Source organism: Cebidichthys violaceus, unplaced genomic scaffold (genome assembly GCF_023349555.1).
Source record: "Cebidichthys violaceus isolate CVI_PGR_0920_01 unplaced genomic scaffold, fCebVio1.0.p SCAF_85, whole genome shotgun sequence".
Lineage (NCBI taxonomy): Eukaryota > Metazoa > Chordata > Actinopteri > Perciformes > Stichaeidae > Cebidichthys > Cebidichthys violaceus.
The window spans coordinates 592,048-613,206 of record NW_027176970.1 but is presented as its reverse complement, the minus strand read 5'-3'; the positions used below and the strand labels follow the sequence as shown (position 1 = coordinate 613,206).

The following is a 21,159-nucleotide window of genomic DNA, read 5'->3' as shown; positions in this document are numbered from 1 at the left end:
GCCTAGGTGAGCCTAATCAGCTGACAACCCTTCCAGGTCAGCTGAGGTTGGCCAGGAAAGCCTACAAGACATGTAAGAGGGGGTCATGCGTTAATTTCCTGTCCATAATCACAATTAGTAGGTTAATTGTTTCATCTCTAAACCAGGCAAAGTACTGTAAAATACTGTTTTCTCCCTATAAGATTCAAAGACTAAAAGGGTGACCGTGGATAAGTGGAGAGCAGGGCCGCCTTTCAATTAGAAGGTCGGTGGTTCGATCCCCGGCTCCTGCTCTACTAGTCTCATGTCATTGTGTCCTTGAGCAAGACACTTAACCCCAAAATTGCTCCCGTAGCTGCGTCTACGGTGTGTAGATAGATACTAAATTGTAATTGTAAGTGGATAAAAGCGTCTGCTAAATGACCGTAATGTAATGTAATGTAAAGATGTGGGGAAAAACTGGGTCAGGGACTGATGAGGGAAAAGATATTAGTGGCAAATAAATAAAAGGTATTAAGTTAATACAAAACTAAATTACACTTCAGTTCCAACAGCTTGATCTTCTTCTTTTCTACCCGAGCTGTCATCTTGTGACACCAGTGCTCACAGTGGAAACCAGCACACACGCCTCCCTTTCCCGTTCGCCCAACCTCCCCCACAACACAGAAGTCTCCGCCCTTCCCTCTCGCTCTCTCTCTCACACCAACGTGACTACCAGCACCGACGCGCCCGGAGTATCATGGGAGCTGTAGTCTCTGCCGCCCAATGAAGCTCAAGAAGGCGAGGCCTCACCAAAATACAACTCCCATCTCGACCCTCGCACGCCGAGCCCCGTCGACCAATCTGAATATGTGGGAGGAGCGCGTCCGCCCACAAAAGCCACAGCTATCTCCCCGTATCTTCCCCTTAAAAAAAATTCAATTGTGCACGAAAAAAAAGGGGAATAGGCGTAAAATACAAACACTGGTGACGGTTTGTTTTAGGGTGCACGACGGACGGCGACGAGGCGTCCCCGCGTCGTGCGGCGAGAGAAACAGCGGCGACAGGCAGGAGCAGCGGAGAGGGTGTTGTCCTGATGCTTAAATGGAAGTGGGTGGGCCTCTACGGTCACACACTGACAACTTCTCTGTGGATATTATTCTGACAAGCGCCAATTTGCTCGTTTATGGACTGGCTATCCGGTAAAAGACATACGACGGGGCTGCGAGGGGGCCGACGGGGTCCGGTGACGTGCACGGTGTTCTCCGTTATCTCCGTTATTCGGGGCTGCTTGATTGTGCCTGCGCTTGGCACCGCCCTTCCTGGCCAGTGGGTGGTTTCGTCAAAACGGGCAGATCCGCCACGGCCCAGCGCGGAACACATAGGCCGTCCTCCGCCTCTGTACCCGGCCGGCCTTCTACCGTGAACTACACCCTCTCCCTCTCGGTATATTAATGCGTTATGAGTGGTAGGTACCCTCCCCCTCTCCGTCTCCACCCCCCTCTCTCTCTCCGTCTGACAGATAGGAGGCTCCCAGTACCTTTGATAGTGATGATGAGGTTACTGGTTTCCCCTTTACCTTTATTGACCACCTTTGTTGTTATCTGCTATATTATCAGATTTGGTTTTTTTAGGCGACTTAGTGTCTACATGAGTGTGCCTCCTCCTGGAACTCTGTACTACTCAGAAATACTCAGATTTTAACTGGAGATATTCTTACATTTTGTTTCTTCTCTCTTTTAAACAGACTCCAAGAAGGAATCATCTGGAACTGAAGGAGGGAAAGCATCTAAGAAGGGGAAAAGTTCTGGATCACAGGTAAAAGAAATAAGAGTTTATCATACTTCATTACTTTTGCCTTGCCTGTTAGGCCAAAAATGCACTCCCTCCCTCCCAGCCAGACACCTCTGGGGGCGTTTCTCTGGTGAATTCCACTTCCTGCTTCTGTGCAGTCCTGCTGAGAGTCAGACCACAGCTTGTTGAATAGGCTTATACGGCTGTCACACTTCAGCCACAGTACTTTTGAATTGTCTGTTTGAATTAAGGTCAAAATGATTTAATTCTGCATGTGGATTTATTATAAAGACCTGCAGCATTGGTATGTGGCTCTACAACTGTGGAACCTCCTTTTTTATAGCTTGTATATATTTAATATATTTCAACTAGGCAGTCAAGGCATCTTCTGTTGTACGACAAGCATTGTTGTTATTCCACGCTGTTGTACTTGTTACAGAACCTAGGCTGTTTCCGAGGTGTATAGCATAAGAAAATTGCCTGCGACCTAGTTCCTTTGAAAGGGAGGAGAGAGAGAGAGAGTGAGAAGGCGGCATTTTCCTCCAGTGTTCTGAGAAAAGAGAAATGTGGTTCTCACACGCCCACCCACTCACTTCCTGTAATACCGCCCACTTCCACTGACAGCTCTCTCTCTTTCTCTCAGCTTTTTGTTTCTTATTTGCACCACGTTTTCCCCTCCCCATTCTCTTTTACGCTCTCATCTTCATTTCAAATTTTCATTGTATGGGTGCATAACGATACCTGCCCATCCTTTCCCTTTGGCTTTTTTCACTTACATGGTGTACTTTCTTGTGTGTGTACATATGCTTTGGCTTCCCCTTCTTCCCTCGTCACTCCTGTCTAACCGCTCCTCTCTCTGCCCCTCCCCACAATCCCCCCCCCCCCGTCTCCTTCAGGATTCCTCGCAGCCCTCTCCGTTGGCTCTGTTAGCGGCCACCTGCAGTAAGATCGGAGGGCAGGAGGGGGCCCAGGCCCAGGTGGGGGCCCAGCAGTTCCAGGTCCAGGCTGGTCAGATCCAGCTGCAGCCAGGTCAGCTCCAGGGTCAGATACTGTTGGACACAGCTGGAGGACAAACCCTGGTGCCCCAGCAGCTGGAACTGGTCCCAGCTCAGTTCACTGGGAACGGGTGGCAGATAATTACAGCAGCACCTGCTATGGCCAAAGAGAACACCAATCAGCCTGTTGCTGTGACAGTGGCCACCACCTTGGCTAATGACAGCTCACCGGGGGGGCGCAAGGTGAAGGAAGTGGGGGAAGCAGTGGGTTTGAGCACTTTTTTTAGTTTTGTTTGCCAACGTTTGTGATCTTAACCGTTTCACTGCTCCTTTCCTGTTGGGCAGGTGAAGTCATTTTGTGGGACCAACAGCGTTGCAGCCAATCAGCAGCAGTTCCAGATCATCCAGGTTCAGAACCTGCCCAATGCCGGGGGCGGGGTCCAGTATCAGGTCATCCCTCACCTGCAGACTGCAGATGGGCAGCAGATCCACATCAGCCCAGCTCAGACGGCCTCCATCGGCACTGTACAGGAGCAGGTCCAGCTCATCCAGACCCAGAGCTCCGGCCAGACCCAAACTATCCTCCAGCCAGCCAACCAGCAAGCCATCCTGACAACTACAGCCAATCAGACAGTCCCACTGCAGATCCGCCCTGCACAGTCGTTCCCACTGCAGCTGCAGACTCTGCAGGGCTCCCAGACTCCTGTTATGACCACAGTACCCATAAACCTTGGTGGCATGACCCTGGCTTTGCCAGTGATAAATAATGTTGGAGGGGGCGGGGCCGTGCAGCTTATCCAATCAGCAGATGGCACATTCTCTGTTGCCAACGGCAACCAGCTGCTGACAACAGCATTGTCTGGGGCAGCTCCCACCACAGCAACGACTGGCTCGACGGTGGTAGCCGAAGGTGAAAGCGTGTCCGATGTGACGCACGTGGTGTCTGTTGGATCAGAGGGTGGAACAGCTGACACCCAAGTGCAGAGCAGCGAGGCCGACTCTCAAAGCCAGAACCAGGCCAATGGGCTACAGAACCAGATTGATACAGCCGGAACCATTCAGCAAGTGATAGTGGGCCAAATGGGGCACCAGTTGGTGCAGCAGATCCAGCTACAGCCTCAGGTTCAGGGGCAACAGCAACCTCAGCACATTCAGACCCTCCAGCTGGCCCCAGGACAAACCCTGCAGCCCATCCAGGCCTTCCAGAACCAAGCCCAGGTCCTTATTCGTACTCCAACCCTGTCCCCATCTGGGCAGATCACCTGGCAGACACTGCAGCTGCCCGGTGGTGTCTCCCTGCAGGGCGGCCTCGGGGCAGCCATGCCACAGCAGCTGACGCTGGCCCCCGTGGCCGGTGGGACGACGGTGGGGAGTGGAGGGCTGGTCTCCCTGAGTGGAGCTCCTCTGACGCTGAGCGCAGCCCAGATCAACCCAGGGTCTGGAGTACAGACAGTCAGCATCGCAGGGCTGGGCACTGCTGGTGTTCAGGTGCAGGGGGTTCCCCTCACTATTACTGGTCTACAGGGTAAGACTGTAATAAGAGTAACTAATCCATCACGGATGTAGTATTAGCAATGAGGTCAGTTATTGATGAAATATGAAGCTCTAATGACTCTAATCTCCTGTATCGTGATGAACTATGGCATACATGAACCATTCAAAGTTAAACTATACCAGGATAACCTGCTCGCCCATTCAAATTGTGTGACACTTTACTCAAGTCCGTTTTGGATCTTGTTTTTTTCTCTATTGTCATATTTTTGATAAATAAGTTTACACATTTTGTCATTTTTTAAATCACCTTTCAGGTCAACCACAGGGTCAAGATGGGGTCAAGGTTCAGTCGTCTCCAGTGACGGTCACTGTCGGTAACGTGGCATCGGGCTCATCGATGAGTCCAGACCAGCTGGGCTCAGTACAAAGTTCTTCTGACCAGGAGGGACCACCCAGCAAGAGGCTTCGTCGTGTCGCCTGCTCTTGTCCGAACTGCAGGGACGGAGAGGGAAGGTACGAACACATTAGAAACACACAGCTCCATAGAGGATTGTTTGACCGTCTACAGCTTTGTTTACCTAAACTCATGTGTACATTTTTATGACCATTCCAAAATGAGTGACAACTGTCATGTCATGGTGGAACAACTGGTTTGACAGATGGTCCGAACACAGTGTAGCTTGTATCCTAAAGTGAACGATCTGATCTCTCACCACCCAGCACTTCACTTTGCAATGAGGAGCCTGCACCCAGAAATACACAGAGAATATTCAGAGACCAGTCAAATGTATTCCACTTTGCTAGAATAAATCTGTGAAAACATTTGTTAAAAGTCTGACTAATTCCCTCAGAGAAGTTAACTTTAATCTTAGCTTTGGGTGTGGAGATTACTTCCGCGACTTCTAGACTAGCTGTGTTCCCATTTGTTTCAAGTCCTGAAAGCTTTTATGACACACACACACACACACACACACACACACACACACACACACACACACACACACACACACACACACACACACACACACACACACACACACACACACACACACTGCAGCTGACTCGAGTGTGTGTGTGTGTTGTAGGAATAGCGGTGACCCCACAAAGAAGAAGCAGCACATCTGCCACATGGAGGGCTGTGGGAAGGTTTACGGCAAGACGTCTCACCTGAGGGCTCACCTGCGCTGGCACACCGGCGAGAGGCCGTTCGTCTGTAACTGGATCTTCTGCGGCAAGAGGTTCACCAGGAGCGACGAGCTGCAGAGACACCGGAGAACACACACAGGTAGGACGAACACGTACAGGGAAGTAGACTGGAGATGTGGCTCACCCTGGTCCCGTTGGAAGGCCTTGGGGTGATAGCAACTAAGTATTTTTCTGCCAACTAACTAGTTGTTTCAGCTCTAATTCCCTCATTAACAATACAATTCTACTTTTCCACATGAGTCAACTTCTTGCCCAACAGCTACACATGTATTTAGTTGTAAAGATAAAAGGGAAAACATCTCAGAGAAAGGCACCAACCAAAGCCGGGCGGTCCTTTCCTGATTTATTTTGATCTAATTCTTTGTCCTCTCCCCTCTAGGAGAAAAGCGTTTTGAGTGCCCCGAGTGCTCCAAGCGCTTCATGCGCAGCGACCACCTCTCCAAGCACATCAAGACCCACCAGAACAAGAAAGCCGGAGCTGCGGTGGCGATCATCACCACCGATGACATGGAGGAAGACGCCCCCGAAGGCATGGACGCCTCCCCTCAGATTGTCGCTGTGGCAACCCTCTCACGTGACTCTGACCCCGCTACACCCACCACATCCAATCACATGGAGGAAGAGGAGGAGGAGGAGGAGGAAGGGGGGGAGTTTCAATAGGCAACTGACTCCTGTTTCTTTTGCTGAAGGCTGACTTCCTGTTTTTTTGGGAGTCTTTGCAGGGACTGTAAGGGGGTGGCTAGTTTTTCTTTTCTTTTTTTTTTACTTTTAATTTGACATTTAAAAAAAAAATATTCTCTCATGACAAAGGGACTCAAAAGAGACGGGATCATGCGATGAACAGAAAAAGAAAAATATAAACATCACAATCTAAAAATAACTAACGCATATAATAACAAAAATTTTGCCTAAATATATGAAAGATTAGTTTGGCATTTATAAAATTAATCTATAACAATTCCAATCGCAGTGGGGAAAGGAATGTAAGTAGTGTCTAGATTAGCACAAGATTAGCCTGCTGAATCTAAAACCATCCAACATGGGGGGACATTGTCTGAATTGCAACAGAATCAAAACTCTATGCACAAAGTTGTGTTCCTGTTTCATACCTGTCGGACTGTGCTGAGAGTCAATCATGGTACAGGACTGTTGCAGAGCAGCGATAGAGCAGGGGCAGTCTGGGATGGTGTGTGTGTGTGTGTGTGTGTGTGTGTGTGTGTGTGTGTGTGTGTGTGTGTGTGTGTGTGTGTGTGTGTGTGTGTGACCTGTATGAACGAGTGTGCGTCTGAATTCCCACGCTGTCACCGAGAGGATCTACCTAATTTGAGTTTTATTCATGGTTCAGGTTTAGTCCTCAGATCAGATTCAGGTGTTGATTCCTCCGAGACCAGTCAACGGATAAACTGTTATTGAAGAAGAGAGGGGAATTCTAAAAATAATAAAAAATACAATAAAAAAAGAGAGTAGAAAAAAGCACATATAAAAAGATTTATAAATAATGCATTCCTATTGAGGCACAGTGGCCATTAGACAAAAAGGTTTCTATAGAGAAAAACAATCTAGCTTTCTACAACCTTGTTTGTGTAGTGAAAGCAATACTATAATGACAATCCTAGTGAAACCATGTTTACATTTTCGGGGGAAGTTTTCTCTGTTGATAAAACAAGCCAGATTAGTGAGAATATGTGAAAGCAAGTGCTGTCGTCCAAACAAATCCTGTTGCTTTGCAGATACCACAGGGTGGCGTTAACATCACAGCTGCAGTCCATCCAAAGCCGGTTTGTACTTTTTATACATTAGATTTCCATCAGATGGTACCTGGCAGATGGGACGACAGTTTTGTCGGACGGCGGCACCGTCGCCGATGTTGCTTTTTTGCTCTCTGTGCTCTGGTGACGGCCCCTCTGCACCTCCAACCCCGCTACGTGACCGATGTGCCACAATTGCCTTAACACAAGCTGTCGTACAGAGGGGAACCTCGGGAGTTAGCTGGATGGAGAAAGAGGGGAGCGGTCCTGCATTATAAAAGGAGGTGAAGCACAGAGAGGTAAAGAGAGCACAGAGTGACGAGAGCTGTGGGTGGGAGAGGGTCGGGCTACTTAGCTATGTGGATATTATGAGACGTTTTCTGGTGGTGTTGCTCTGTGTGTTAGTTCAGTGTGTACATTCTTTTGAAATTAAAAGAAACTTTTATTTGATAGAGTTTATCAGTTGTTCCCCTCACAGTAAGTTAACACACAGGACCCCACTGTGTACGGCTAATTTATTATTTATCCTTGAGTTGTACTATTTGCCTTTTGCTGGACTTGTATTTGTGTGCGTTGATTCTGAGGTTGTGTACAGCATGTTTGAGTTTTTTGCCGTAGTGCTGCTTCTCTCTTCTTTAATCTTTGTGCTTCTGTTTTCTTTTTCTACGTCTGACCATTGCTGTTCATTTCTTCTTCTTCTTCTCTTTGCGCCATAACGTGTTTTTCGGAGGAAAATAAATGACAAAAGAAGAAGAAAGCAAAAAAAAGTTACTATTCTTTAAAGTTGAAAAAGGTTGATACCAAACGAATTTAGATGTTTTTGGTAATATTTTGTGTGACAACCAACTTTTTTTTTTCTTTGATATTTTGTAGTGACATCTCATTTGTAAATCTTTTTCTAAAAGATGTTTGGTCGTCTCCATAACATTTGATAATGGGTTTTTGCCAGGTTAGCCTCAAAGGCCCCAGTTTATTGATATTTTTAAAACTGGTTTGTACAAACGTGTTATGTCAATAAAAAAAGAAAAACTTCAAGCAGAAAAGATGCTTTGCCTGCATAACACTCGACAATAAAGTGATTGAAACGGTCTTAAATTCCATGCTGATGCTCTGGTATTTGTGTGCACCAATAGAAAATACAGTGGAGCCCTCACAATATCTACACATGGTACACTTTGACTTTAACGCACACACAGTCTCTATAACTTCTGCCGCCCGATTATAACTGGGTAATCTCTCAGTGTTGCCACAGCAGTGATATCCGTATTTCCTTTGGGAACAATTACTGTTCACAGTTACGGTTTCTGCCGTTGATGGACTCCAAATTGATGCTGTGAGAATGGAACCTGTGACTATTCAGTTACCACTCAAGAACACACAGCTGCTTTGACTAATTGAGTTATGATGAGTACATTTTTGTTTGTGTAGACGGATAATGAGCCAATAAACCGTCTACTTGAAAAAAAAACATGAACTACAAAACACCCCGAGTGCAACTACGATCAAAGTGACTTCTGGGAGTTCACCAGCAGGTCACTCTTGACCGCCAGTATACAAAAAGAATCAAGTAGTAGGCAGCTCACGCAAACCTTTGACATGTCGTTCCTTTGAAGCACTTAAAAAAAAACCAACCAAAAAAACACCCAAATCTACAACCTCTCTCTGCACCCTCAGGCGATTTTGTGGATTTGTGAAGGTAAAAAAAAAAAAAAGAAAAGAAAAAAAGTTGAATGTATTGAACTCTCAAAAGTACACTACAGTAACATGGACCGATTTTAATGTTTTGATTACACAGGCGCAAAACCTTTTCCAGGACCTGTCTGCAGATCTGTATCACCACAGTGTGCACACACAATGAAGATCCTCCATGGGACCTCAGGTTGATCTCTGACCCCTGCCCTGCAGCAGTGCTACCTGGTCATTACATGAGATCAGCTGACTGGCTCAAGAGCAGCAGTTCACCTGGACCTGACCTCTCTCACCTGGAGAAATGACAACAGCTACACAGCAGTCGTGCACACACAAGCTGCAACCTTTTAGAAAACGTTGGTGCAGCTTAAAATGGTACCCTAAATGTACAATAATGTTAGCATGGCAAATCATTTATACAATGTAATTCTTTATTAGAATTCACAGTGGACTGAGAACAACAATACTGTAAAGTTAGCCACTTTAAGAAAAGTAGTTGGTATATAAAAAAAAAAGGCTCCGTTTGCATCCATACCATACATTTGTTCTAGTTAACATCAAGAAATATTCAAAGGAAAATATACAACTCAAAACTGAGTACTGACTTAATAACAACAAAAACATCCCTGCATATTATGAAGCCTTAAACCAGCATATATAAAACATTAACAGTGTATGTGCCTTGTTTTAAGGTAAGATTAAACAAACATCTTTTTGCTTTTGTTTCTCTAGTTAGATAGAAAGGTTGATCTAAACCTAAAAATGTGCATTAGAATGAGTTCTACGGTACTGTGCAGCACGAGAGCCTGCTCCAGGTTTTTAACCGTACGAGCAGGTTCTCCTCCCTGGTCTTCGCTCTGGACTTTACTGCAGATCCCTCTGAATGCTGCAGTGGAGACAAAAGCAAACATGAGCTGCTGTCACAATAGTTCTGTGTGTGGCTGCAACTAATCATTGTTGTCTTAAATATCAGAAAATAATTTAAAATACACATTAAAATTTCTCAAGAGCTCAAGGTAACATCTTAAAATTGTATATCTATGCTCCAAAAAGCCAAAAGATATAACAATATTCAACAACTGTTTATATTGGATATTAAATTCTGTCCTTTGACTAATTGTTTAAATGACCAATAATTTCAAATGAACCTTCATTTTTTAAGCATCTAGTGAGGCGTTTTTAGAAACTGTGCATTCAAAAAACAATCAATCACTTCACAGATTTTGAAAGTCATCTGTAGAATTGGCTTAATTTAGTATATTTATATTTTCCTAATTCCATGCTCAGTGCTGTAGCACAGACATTGAATTTCACAGTGTCTGTGTGTTCTTGATTAAATTCCTAAAATGTTCACATCATGGCACTTTTACTCTTACAGGTCTGTAACCGTGAGAATGAAGTAACGTACCTCTCCAGATAATTGTGGACGTTGTCGTGGCCGTTGTAGCGAGCCAATCCCACCAGGATGCCGGTAGCGCAGCGGCCCTCCTTCTTACGACACATACTGCAGTTACACACCTCTCTGCAGATGGGGCACGACCACGTCTACGGAGAAAAGGTCCACATCTAACAACCGCATTGTTACCCGACTGCACAAGTTGAATCCCTGTTGAGGTATTATGTCCCTTCCACCGATCCATTTTCTTTCCGTTTATCCGGGGCCATGTCGAGGTGGCAGCAGGCTTAGGAGGGTATTACAGACGTCCCTCTCCCCAGCAACGCTTTCCAGCGCTGCAAGGTGAACCCCGAGGCCTTCCCAGGCCAGAGACTCTTACCAGCTGCACGTGCACGGAGAACCCCTAAAGAGAGGCGTCCAGGAGGCATCATGAGCAGATGCCCGAACCACCTCAGTTGGCCCCTTTTGAAACGGAGTAGGGACTCTTATTTCCTTCAACCCTCAAGTCTTAAACATTTTCAAATCACCTGCTTTTGCTACTTCTGGGAATGAATACTTAACATATACTTGTGATTTTGTCGTACTAAACTTTGCACAAACAAACAAAGCATTCATAATAAGTCACACACTGTTAACACACTGATGAATATTCAGTGCGTTTGAGATTGTTCTTATTGTTCTTTAGGCAGGATATTGGTTGATACGTGGTCACTGACATGGTGCTTTGCACTGCCTTTCACTGTGATAACTTCCCCACATTGTCACCAGTACTTTGACTGAAAATAACTGCAAAAAGGACCATTCAAACAGTTGCCTAAAAACAAACCATGTTTACTGAGACTGTGATAAGCACAATGTAAATATATCGAATGTGTTTTGTAACATATGTGTAAGCTTCTGTTAGCATGACTGCCTACTCTCTTCTTGTGTTTAGTTTCACTTTCTGTTCTAAACAGGAAATAATGATAGAAAGATCCTCTCACTCTTAATAAAATCGAAAGGAAAACATTAACCTCCATGTACGCAGTGATTAATGTTACAATCTGCTTGCTTGTGCTTGTATTTGCCAGTAATTAAGTGGAAGTTTCTGTAGGTGGTGCTCTTTGCTTTGTTCAGCTATGTTGGTTCACACCTCTTCTGTTGAAAACTCTGTTCAGCTTTTGAACAAAACAAAACAAAAACAAAAAGCGAACACTGGCTGTAAACGGAATCCAACATTTTTCCAACGAGATTCAGGGTGTTTGAAAAGAAAACATAAAAAGTTATATATATATATGAATATTATCTTACTGTGTAAAATCATGGTTAATATACATTTTAGGGGAAGAATCTATGAAACACACTTCTAAAAAAAAGACAAATAAAATGAAAACATCATTATATCGCTATTATGTCACTTTGTTGTGAATTGTACTCTTACATATTATTTACTTTTAATTGTCCCTTAAGACCCAGCAATAGCCTTTCATATAAAGTAACGGGATCTAAAAACCAAACAAATGGGTTTTTAAATTGGTTTGTAACTTAATGTAATATTCAGCCACTTCAGGTTTAATGGGCTTTGTTTTGCTTCCGACGACCCCCACATTCATCTCAAGTTTAATCCAAAGTGAAAGAAATAGAGAGTTAACGAGTGTAGTCACACTGACCGGGTCGAGCAGCACATCGCATATGTCTTCTCCGTAGCGGTTCTTCAGGCACGGCCCGCAGAACCGACCTCTTGCCTTCACACAGAAACCACTGCGACACACCGTCTTGGTGTCCAGAGTCTTCTGTCTGCACTGGTGACACGAGATGCCCTGGAAGAATGAATGAATGAATGAATGGATGGATGAATGGATGAATGGATGAATGGATGAATGACAGACAGACAACCTGACAGTACAGACACCATTAAATAAGCCTGATGTGACTCACATGGACTTTGTCCCAGATCTTGCCTTTGAGGCTGACTGCTACGTTGTCCAGTTCTTCTTGGGTGATGTCGTCAATTGACCTCACAAACGTAATCTTGCGGCTCCTCTTTTTCTTTTTCTTTTTCTTTTTCTCACCAGGATCCTTGTCCACCTGCCCAATCACAACCGACAGATTAATTATAAGTATAATTGTTTTTCTATCTGTAGAATGCCTGCTGGGGTTAAAGTTGACTATATAACTGACAGCAATTGTAAATTTCAAGTGTACAAATTACTTCACTGAAAATATTCACCGGGCACATTTTAGGGCTGGGTGACTTAACTGTTTACTAGAGCACAGTGGTGGATGAAGTACTCAGATCTTTTACTTAAGTCAAAAATAATACCGAAATGTAAAAATACTCCGTTACAAGTAAAAGTCCAGCATTCAAAATGTTACTTCAGTAAAAGTAGAAAAGTATTGTCATCAAAAGTACTCATAATGCATAATGACCCATTTCAGAACAATATATATTACAGTATATCGTTGTATTATAATTATTGATGCATTAATGTGTTCACTTTAATGTTGAAGCTGGTAAAGGTAGAGCTAATACAACATTGTATACTTGACATACTACTTAATACATCATAGTATATTTGTTGTATTCAGAATCTGAATCTCCAATGTAACTCATTTTGTCAAAGAAACATTGTAAAAAAAGCAATATTTCTCTCTGTGATGTAGTAGACTAGAAGTATATAGTTACATAAAATGGAAATACTCAAGTAATGCACAAGTATCTCAAAATTGTACTTAAGTGAAGTACTTAATGTATTAAAATACATTCTACTACCAAAAAGAGCACAGACCTGTTTACAAGAGCACAACGTTGTTCATAGATCTAGCCTCTTCATTTTGCACCAGATTTAATGATGAAATTATGAACATCATCATGTACATGATGTACATAATTTCCCCCTCTAGGGAGATCTGGGGGCACGCTGTGACGTGCGAGTTGCACATCGTACCTCCACCAGTCTCCTGGTGTCCTTAGAAGACATCTTGATCTTGGGGAGCGGCTTGATCTTCTCCTCCACTGCAAAGTTCTGAGGAGGACGAGCCTTACGAGACGGGTTCCTCCTCTTTGACCCCACCTCGGGTTCAAACCTGCGTTTCCATGTGGTCGCTTTCTCTGATGCCTGCTTCTTCTTCTGCTTAAAATAAAACAAAAGAAAGTCTTTACAAATCAGGCTCTTTAAAAACACAAAACAGCAAATTCGATTACAGGGTTTGTGCAGCTTTTTAAAAGATCATTTTTCTCTTTCAAGGTACCGAAACCAAACTTCGGAGACTCTGTACGCCTTAATCGTCACATCTATCTTTAGCAATTGCATATGAAGTAAGAATTTAAAGTTTAAATAATTCCTTTATACCCATAGAAATCAATGTATATGTTTTTGCAGATTGTGCAGTAAGGCACATTTATTTGTATAGTACATTTCAACAACAAGGTAATTCAAAGTACTTCACATAAAACCATCAAAACACCCTCCTTTCTGTGGCTCCTCTTATTAATTTTTTTTATTTTTTGTGAGCCAGCCAGTTGCCATTAAAACAACAGTCGTGCATGTGGCTAAAACTGAATTTGATTAAGTAGGTGTATTTGAAGATTGCACCATGCATCGATAAACTCAAACACTCATCAGGTCATCTGATCTGCATCCACGGCCCTCCTTTCAACCACAGTTTAGCATACAAGATGATCTGATAAGTCACTATTGGCAACTTCTAGTTAAATAGTTCTACTTAATCACAAAAATAATTGAACATTATTGTAGTTGTTGCATTCACTTCTCTTAATGTCTCAAATTACAAATAAAGAAATCCTTTAAAATTGGATAAAAAACAATGTAATTGTAGCATTGTTTGTGTTGTTCTGTAGGTTTCCCCATTGTTGAGTTTTGTGTATTGAGCCCATGTAGGGAAAGGTTTTGTAGACTAGCTTAGGCTATAATTGCTATGAGACAGACAGACAGACAGACAGACAGACAGACAGACAGACAGACAGACAGACAGACATAGTAGGGGTGTAACGATACACGTATTCGTATTGAGCCGTTCAGTACGGGGCTCACGGTTCGGTACGCATTACGAACCGAAGAATACATTTGAATAATATGAAATTGCTTTAAAAAAAAATATATATATATATATAGCTGAAATTGGTGGAGCCACTGCGCTCAAACATGGCAACCCACCCGTGATGTCCTTCCCTGATTCACCACGCTTCTGACACGTGACCAGATGTTCACAAACAACAACAGTCTTAATTACGGATCGACTGGAGAACTGATTACAGGCGTTGTTGACCGTGTTGTCTTCACTAGCAGCTGTTGTTCAGTTAAAGTCTGCATTATTACGAAGGAAGCAGCTGTTATTGAAGCAATTAACGTCAGCGAGCGGCGTGTCCAGCGGAGGTATCAGACCTACGGAGAGGACGTCTGAAGTAACGGTTAGCGGCTTTAGAGAGGACGGACACAAAACGGAGGACTTTCCTTTTCTTATTAATGTTTATTTTGTTCTGTACAACTATGTACAACAAGTTAACACACATAAACTATAAAGGAACAAAACATGAATTGCTCTCCAGTACAACAGAGACTTCAGCAGAGCTACGAGTGAGAACAGACAACGACACTGAGGGAACGAGTGAGAGACGTGTGTTGACCACATTTATGGATCATAATCTAGTAAACCTTTGTGTGTAAGTGTTGATTTTAAAGTAAATATGAGGTGAGTGAGTGAGTGAGAGCTGCAACTAAGTCTGAAAAATAAAACTTCTAAAACTTTCCTGGAAATGTGTCTGTTTCAGTTTATAGAGGAAATTTTTAGAGAAGATCTTAAGTATCAAACACGACCTTTCATTATTAAAGACTACTTGAGAGTCTCACCAGCGAGGATTTGGCATTTCTTCTTTTTTGCTGTACTGAAAACGTACCGAACCGTGGTACCACTGTATCGTATTGAACCGAGTGAACCGTTACACCCCTAAAATATATATATATATATCTCGTTATACTTAAACACATAAAAAGTAAACATGTGGTCTTTCATGAACATCGAAACACAGATTATTAGTAGTATTAGATTATAGTTTTACAATTTACAAGACATCTAACTTTTGCTGCAATGGAGTTTGAATGAACTTACTGTAAATCGCTTTGGACAAAACAGTCTGCCACAGTCCAACCTAAGTCTATGGCTGTGAGAAAGTGGTGCTAGTGTGTATACTCACTTGAGGGGTGGTCAGGTCAGCCATGGTGCTCAGATCAGCAAACAGCTTAGCCAGCTGAAAGACAACAGGAAGAAGAGTAAAGGACGTGTAACAAAGGAAGGAGGGACATCATTTTAGTACACCGATCACAGTTTGTCAGAAGTAGTACATCTACAAGTCAGATGTAGAGAAAACACAAAAGGTTGTACGGGTTCATTACCATGGCCTTGTTTTCCTGGATGTTCTTGTCTCGTTTCCGGAGGCTCTGAGGCAGGACCTCTTCATCCTGCTGCTGCTGCTTCATCCTTGGCCTTCCTCTGGCTCTCTGTGAAGGCGGAGATTCTTTGACTGGCTTTTTGACATTTTTCTCTTTCAGTTCCTGTTTGGGGGTCGACAGTCTTTTGACGGGAAACCTGAGGAACAAGATTAAAATAAGAATGAACACATTTATCATAAAACAGGTCTGTGTTTCTGACCAGGTCCCTTGTATAGCTGGGCAATAGGATGAATATATCCCCAATTAACCTTTTTTTCTTTTCTTCCTGATCAGGATTTGAGCCGTCAAATGTGACACAAATAACTAACCTCATGAGTAGTTAAAGCGGGACCCGCAATAAGAGGCTCCGTTCACTCATAAACTTTGCCTGTTCAAGACCAAGTCGAATCATTTTCTCATAAATAACAGATGGCCAGTAGCATTGTCTTCACTTTTCAGAACCAGAGGTTGCCTTCTCTTAAAGACACATCATGTAGGTGCAATAACATCCGATTATTTGTGTATGCTAGCAGCACTTAAGGATGTTATACATAAACAAACAGAGCAGACTTCGACAGATGGATGTAGGTGTTCCAACATACTGAGATACAGCGATCATCTCTCTGTTAAAAAAGGGAAAAAACTATCCGCTTGCTTATTTACCAATTCTCACAGACACACACCCACCCACACCCACACACACACACACACACACACACACCTCAGGGCAACTAAAAGACTCCTCCTCTTTGGCGGGGGGGCATCCTCGCCATCAGAGTAGAAGCCCGTGTCCACGTCACTGTCCTCCTCTGACTCCACCAGCTGGAGAAAACCAGAGAGAATAAAAAGGCATTTAGTCTGAAGCTTATTTGGCTGCAGTATATCACACACATGTTCATCAAATAATGCAACCAACAATAATCATTTCATACCTTTTTCTTTTGCCGTTTGTTAAAAGATAGCTTGTCCTCTTCTTCCTCATCCTCACTGAAACCTTCAAACTCCTCCTCGCTGTCCGACTGGCTGAACAGATGAGCCAGCTCAGCTGTGATGAACTTGGATTTGAAACACGGAGCCTGTTGGCAGACATTAACAATCATATTAAACTAGGTTTGGTGGAATGGATGACAGGCATTTTTGACTTGTTTGTTTACGAGTGGGTCCCCGTTTAGTTTTTCTTGTGCACATGCACTCGAGTGACACGGTACACAGTCCTGCAGCTGGTGTCAAGCTATTCCACTAATCAACAGGTAATGGTAAACAAGCCAATATACGCTGCAATGCACCAGCAAAGACAAGAAGACCACAAGCTAGAAAACATGGATCTAAACAACACTGGCTAAAAAAAAAAAAAAATCAGCTTAGCAAAAGTTCAATGGGGAAGAAGAGCACTCAACTTGTTAGAGCTCAAGGTTAACACAATGCATTTTCAGTGAGTAACACTGACTTTAACCAGAACTTTTGTTCCCCACAGGACAATTATGAACCATTTTCACACTTTACACCAGAGGGAGCACCATCCCATCAGTGGACACATCCTTGACTTCACAGAGTGAATGCTGTGGGAACATTGAATTTATACTTAAACCTTGTACTTTGGTGACATTGGGTTTACTTCCTCATAGTTTAGGTTCCCAAAGACACTCCATGCTACATGTGCAAGACATACATAATTAAAAATAATTAAACCATTTGTCACTTTCCTCCTCTTTCATTCTGACTTTATTAAAACCAAATAATAAAAGGGTTTCAAAGTGGTAACCCATCCACTATTTGGGGCACATTTAAAAGAAGGTAATCAAATACAGAAAATATAATCACATCACATAGTTATTTCACAAAATAATGAAATATTTTGTGTTTTATATTATATGGGCAATGCATGAATATATAAATATTAGGGCTGGGCAAGTTAACGCGTTAATATCGCATTAACGCATTCATTAATTAACGCCAATAATTTTACTGCGTGTAAACGCGTTTTTTTTAATTATTATTAAACAGACATTTGTGTGTGTGTGTGTGTGTGTGTGTGTGTGTGTGTGTGTGTGTGTGTGGCGTCTCTTCCTGCTGCAGCTGTAGCCCCCCCCCCACATCCGGAACCCCCCTTCACTCACCGTCGGTCCCTCCTGTCTCACACACAATCGTCTCGTTACAGGATCAAATGTGACAATATTGTGAGGAATTTAAAGTTTAGAAGCACTCCTAGTGGTGGATATTTTATGTCAATGTTTACTTAAGGTTTAAACCAATGGTATAATTATTATATAATATGTTTGCTTGTAGAAGTTTTGAACCAGGGAGTGTGGTCATTTCATGCATTGAATGTATATTGAGTGTCTGTGAGGGGGGTTTGAGGAATGTGAGACGGTGTGAACCTGCGGGGGATGGAAGTGTGCTGGCCGAAGGAAGGTGTCTGCCCAGGACAATGGGTCAAGAGCCAAGAGGGAGCTCATTGGACTTCAGCCAGTCGTGGAGCAGATCGATCGGCTGAGGAATGCGACTCTTGGGAGACAAAGAACTGTAAATCTGAGGAGAGATCAGACCTTCTCCTGACCATGGGGTAGACATACATGTCTGTCACGTGGCCCAGACGGGGCCTCACTTTCATGAAATTGATATGTTTGTTTTGTTATTAATAGTGTATTCGGTTTGTAACTGTTTTGCTTCTGTAGTTATTAATTATCGTTTGATTTGATTTTAACTTGGACCAGCTGATTTTTTGGCCCTGCTCTGCTGACAAAAGACACAGCAGTGGGAGACATGTGGCCTCCCTTTGTCTGCGAGAGAGTTGAGACCCTAACACTATCAAAATACATATTGTATTTTGATATTGTTATTGTTGTTTTTTTTTTTTTTAAATAAACATATAATCACGTGAGAACAAACTGCTCTTAAATGCAACTCTTTATTAGCATAACTCCACATGCAGGTACAGACTCCCTCCACGTTCCATGCTTCACCTACATTCCCCTGGGTCCTAAGTCCCTCCAAGTACAGCTTCTTATCACCCTCTATGTACCAACGTACATTTATAACAAATACCACAGTTTTAAAAGTTTTTTGTTTGGAATATGAATAATAAGGATATCATTTAGTTATCACTACTGAGAATTTAACAAACATAAAAAAACATGACATAGATAGGTTTGCAGTTTTCAAGGTGTATATTTTAAATTGCATCTATTACACACATACAAAGTAAAATAAAGTTGTGAACACCGGCTGAATATCTAGTATCAGAATCATTATAACTGTATTTTAACTGCTCCTGTGTAAAGGGAATACTGCTGTTAAAAAGAAACAGAATCATGCTGTGTCTGATCCATTTGTTGATATTTGGACCCACCTTCCCAGCTCCATTGAAAGAACACTGAACATTGCACTCGTTTACTTTGAGCATCAGTTTTACAGATCAGGCATCTGGCCAAAATGTAATGGAAAACCTGAACGTTGATGTGAAGCAGCTCACGTGTAGGCTAGCTGGGCAAACCAGGTCAAAACAATGACCTGAAAAGTTTAGCAAATAGCTTTGAAGACGTGACAAAATGGCATTAATTGTGTCTCATTGTGACTTTTCTTCCAACACAAGAACCACCATAGTATTGCTACATTCAAACGTACTGCTCAGTTGTCTTACCTTCGACGCGAGGGTCATTTTTGATCCCGGTTTATCTGCAAATTTCCGTTCAACAGAAACTTTTGTCTTGTAGCACGAAGGCGTAGCGTTGGGTTTAAAAACGAACCACTGGAGAATACTGGTAATTGCAAAAGTAGGGGTTTAGTTGTCGTTAGGCTTATTCATTAGTTTGTAGTTAAGTCCAATACGTATATTTTCGAGAATCCACCAACAGCGAAATACAATTTAAAAGTCCCCGCCACCTTACATTTAACAATTAAGATGTTTCTACCCATGTTTAGAAGTAGTCTCTCTTCACAGTCCCCCCCCTCACACTTACAATGGTACAGTCCACCGTTCGCGCGAAAAAGGCTAATAGGCGTGGTAATCTATAAGAGTCTGCCCCTACCATAGTAAGGGCCTAGTAACGTGTGTGTGTGTGTGTGTGTGTGTGTGTGTGTGTGTGTGTGTGTGTGTGTGTGTGTGTGTGTGTGTGTGTGTGTGTGTGTGTGTGTGTGTGTGTGTGTATGATAGAAAACTACAGTAAATTTACCCGTTTGGTCTGTTGGTTTCTTTGTATCCGCCTTTGAGTTGTAGACACAAATGCTTTTGTATCATTAACAGACTCCATGAGATCGTTTATCTCACTGGCACCTTCCTGGCTAAATAAGGATACATACAATAAACATAAACAGACAGTTAGCAGTGGTGAAATCTCACTATGTATATTTTCACCATCAATTTTGATGTAGGCTACTTGTACTTTTATGTACTTTATTGCCATTTATGCTTTATTATCTACACGTTTGAGAGGCAAACACATTATACTTTTTACTCCATTGTATTTATGTATAGTTTTCAGTTATAAGTTACTTTGCAGGGAAAGATTTTACATCAGTTTCTGAAAAAAAATTGTGTTGATTTAGCCAGTATTCAGTTAGAGCGGCAATTAGCAATTAGTTTCATGGTCAATTAATCTGTCAACAATTTGATGAAGTAATAGTTTAGTCTATGTATGTTAAATATTAGAAACAAAATGCAAATCACAACTTGTCAGAGCCCATGGTGACCTGATACATGAAAGTGCAGATTACTCATAAGATAACAATAAACACTGATGTTTATTCTGCTTAATTCATATTTCTTTTTACGATGCTTCAAATTCATTGCTGATGATACAAACATACTTGTACGTATTTACTTCTATTTGAGTATTTTTTTAGTAAAATATTTCAATATTTTTTCTACACTGACTTTCAGGCATTGCCTAATCTTTTGAGAGAATTTTCTGCTGGTGAAAGTTAAAACATTAGTTCTTGATGGACTCAAGTTTCCTGGAACCTGGGTGCCATATTTTGAATTTGGCCAGGCTCAGTAACCTACAGGAGTCTTCACCAGTTGTCTGGCAACTACTCAAAGCAAGAATTACTTCAGCACATTTTTTGTATGGAACATTGTATTGAACAAATGTGATAATAACTGAGCTTCAGAAGTATATAGGCCTATTTGATTATCGTTGGACAGAGCCAGGCTAGCCGTTTCGCATGTTCCCAGTCTTTAGGCTGAGCTAGGATAGAAGACAGCTGGCTGTAACTTTTAGGCCAAAAACTTTAGGCTCAATATTTTGTCAGCACAATTGTACTCCTAGCAGTATGCAGAGGGCTTTGAGAGCATTTCTACCATCAATTCGAAAAATGAAAAAATATAGCCTACAGACAATATAGCTAAAACCAGGGGAAGGGAGCCTTGGGCTATGACCTGAATATTTTTTAAAAGCCTGGCTATGACCCAAATACTTACTGTCAATTGTTTTAATTTCCAAGGGCACTCT

General features: G+C 42.5%; 2 protein-coding genes across 3 annotated transcripts; one reads left to right on the top strand and one right to left on the bottom strand.

The window, feature by feature from the left end:
- The first annotated feature begins 856 nt into the window (after positions 1-856).
- Positions 857-8,290, top strand: sp4 (sp4 transcription factor). The gene is made up of 7 exons (XM_068702517.1): positions 857-1,426; positions 1,706-1,776; positions 2,649-2,990; positions 3,093-4,272; positions 4,556-4,754; positions 5,327-5,526; positions 5,827-8,290. The coding sequence occupies exons 1-7, from the start codon at positions 1,420-1,422 to the stop codon at positions 6,105-6,107; spliced, it is 2,280 nt and encodes a 759-aa protein (XP_068558618.1). The 5' UTR covers positions 857-1,419; the 3' UTR covers positions 6,108-8,290.
- A 1,004-nt stretch (positions 8,291-9,294) lies between these two features.
- cdca7b (cell division cycle associated 7b) lies at positions 9,295-19,567 on the bottom strand. 2 transcript variants are annotated; one of them, XM_068702505.1, is made up of 10 exons: positions 19,350-19,567; positions 16,642-16,785; positions 16,431-16,531; positions 15,674-15,866; positions 15,475-15,528; positions 13,208-13,393; positions 12,198-12,347; positions 11,930-12,079; positions 10,293-10,429; positions 9,295-9,770 (listed from the first exon to the last, which is right to left on the bottom strand). In XM_068702505.1, the coding sequence occupies exons 1-10, from the start codon at positions 19,365-19,367 to the stop codon at positions 9,749-9,751; spliced, it is 1,155 nt and encodes a 384-aa protein (XP_068558606.1). In that variant the 5' UTR covers positions 19,368-19,567; the 3' UTR covers positions 9,295-9,748. The 2 variants fall into 2 exon arrangements, with proteins under 2 accessions (XP_068558606.1, XP_068558607.1); XM_068702506.1 differs by having other exon boundaries at positions 13,208-13,390; positions 19,350-19,566.
- Between the last annotated feature and the right edge of the window lie 1,592 nt (positions 19,568-21,159).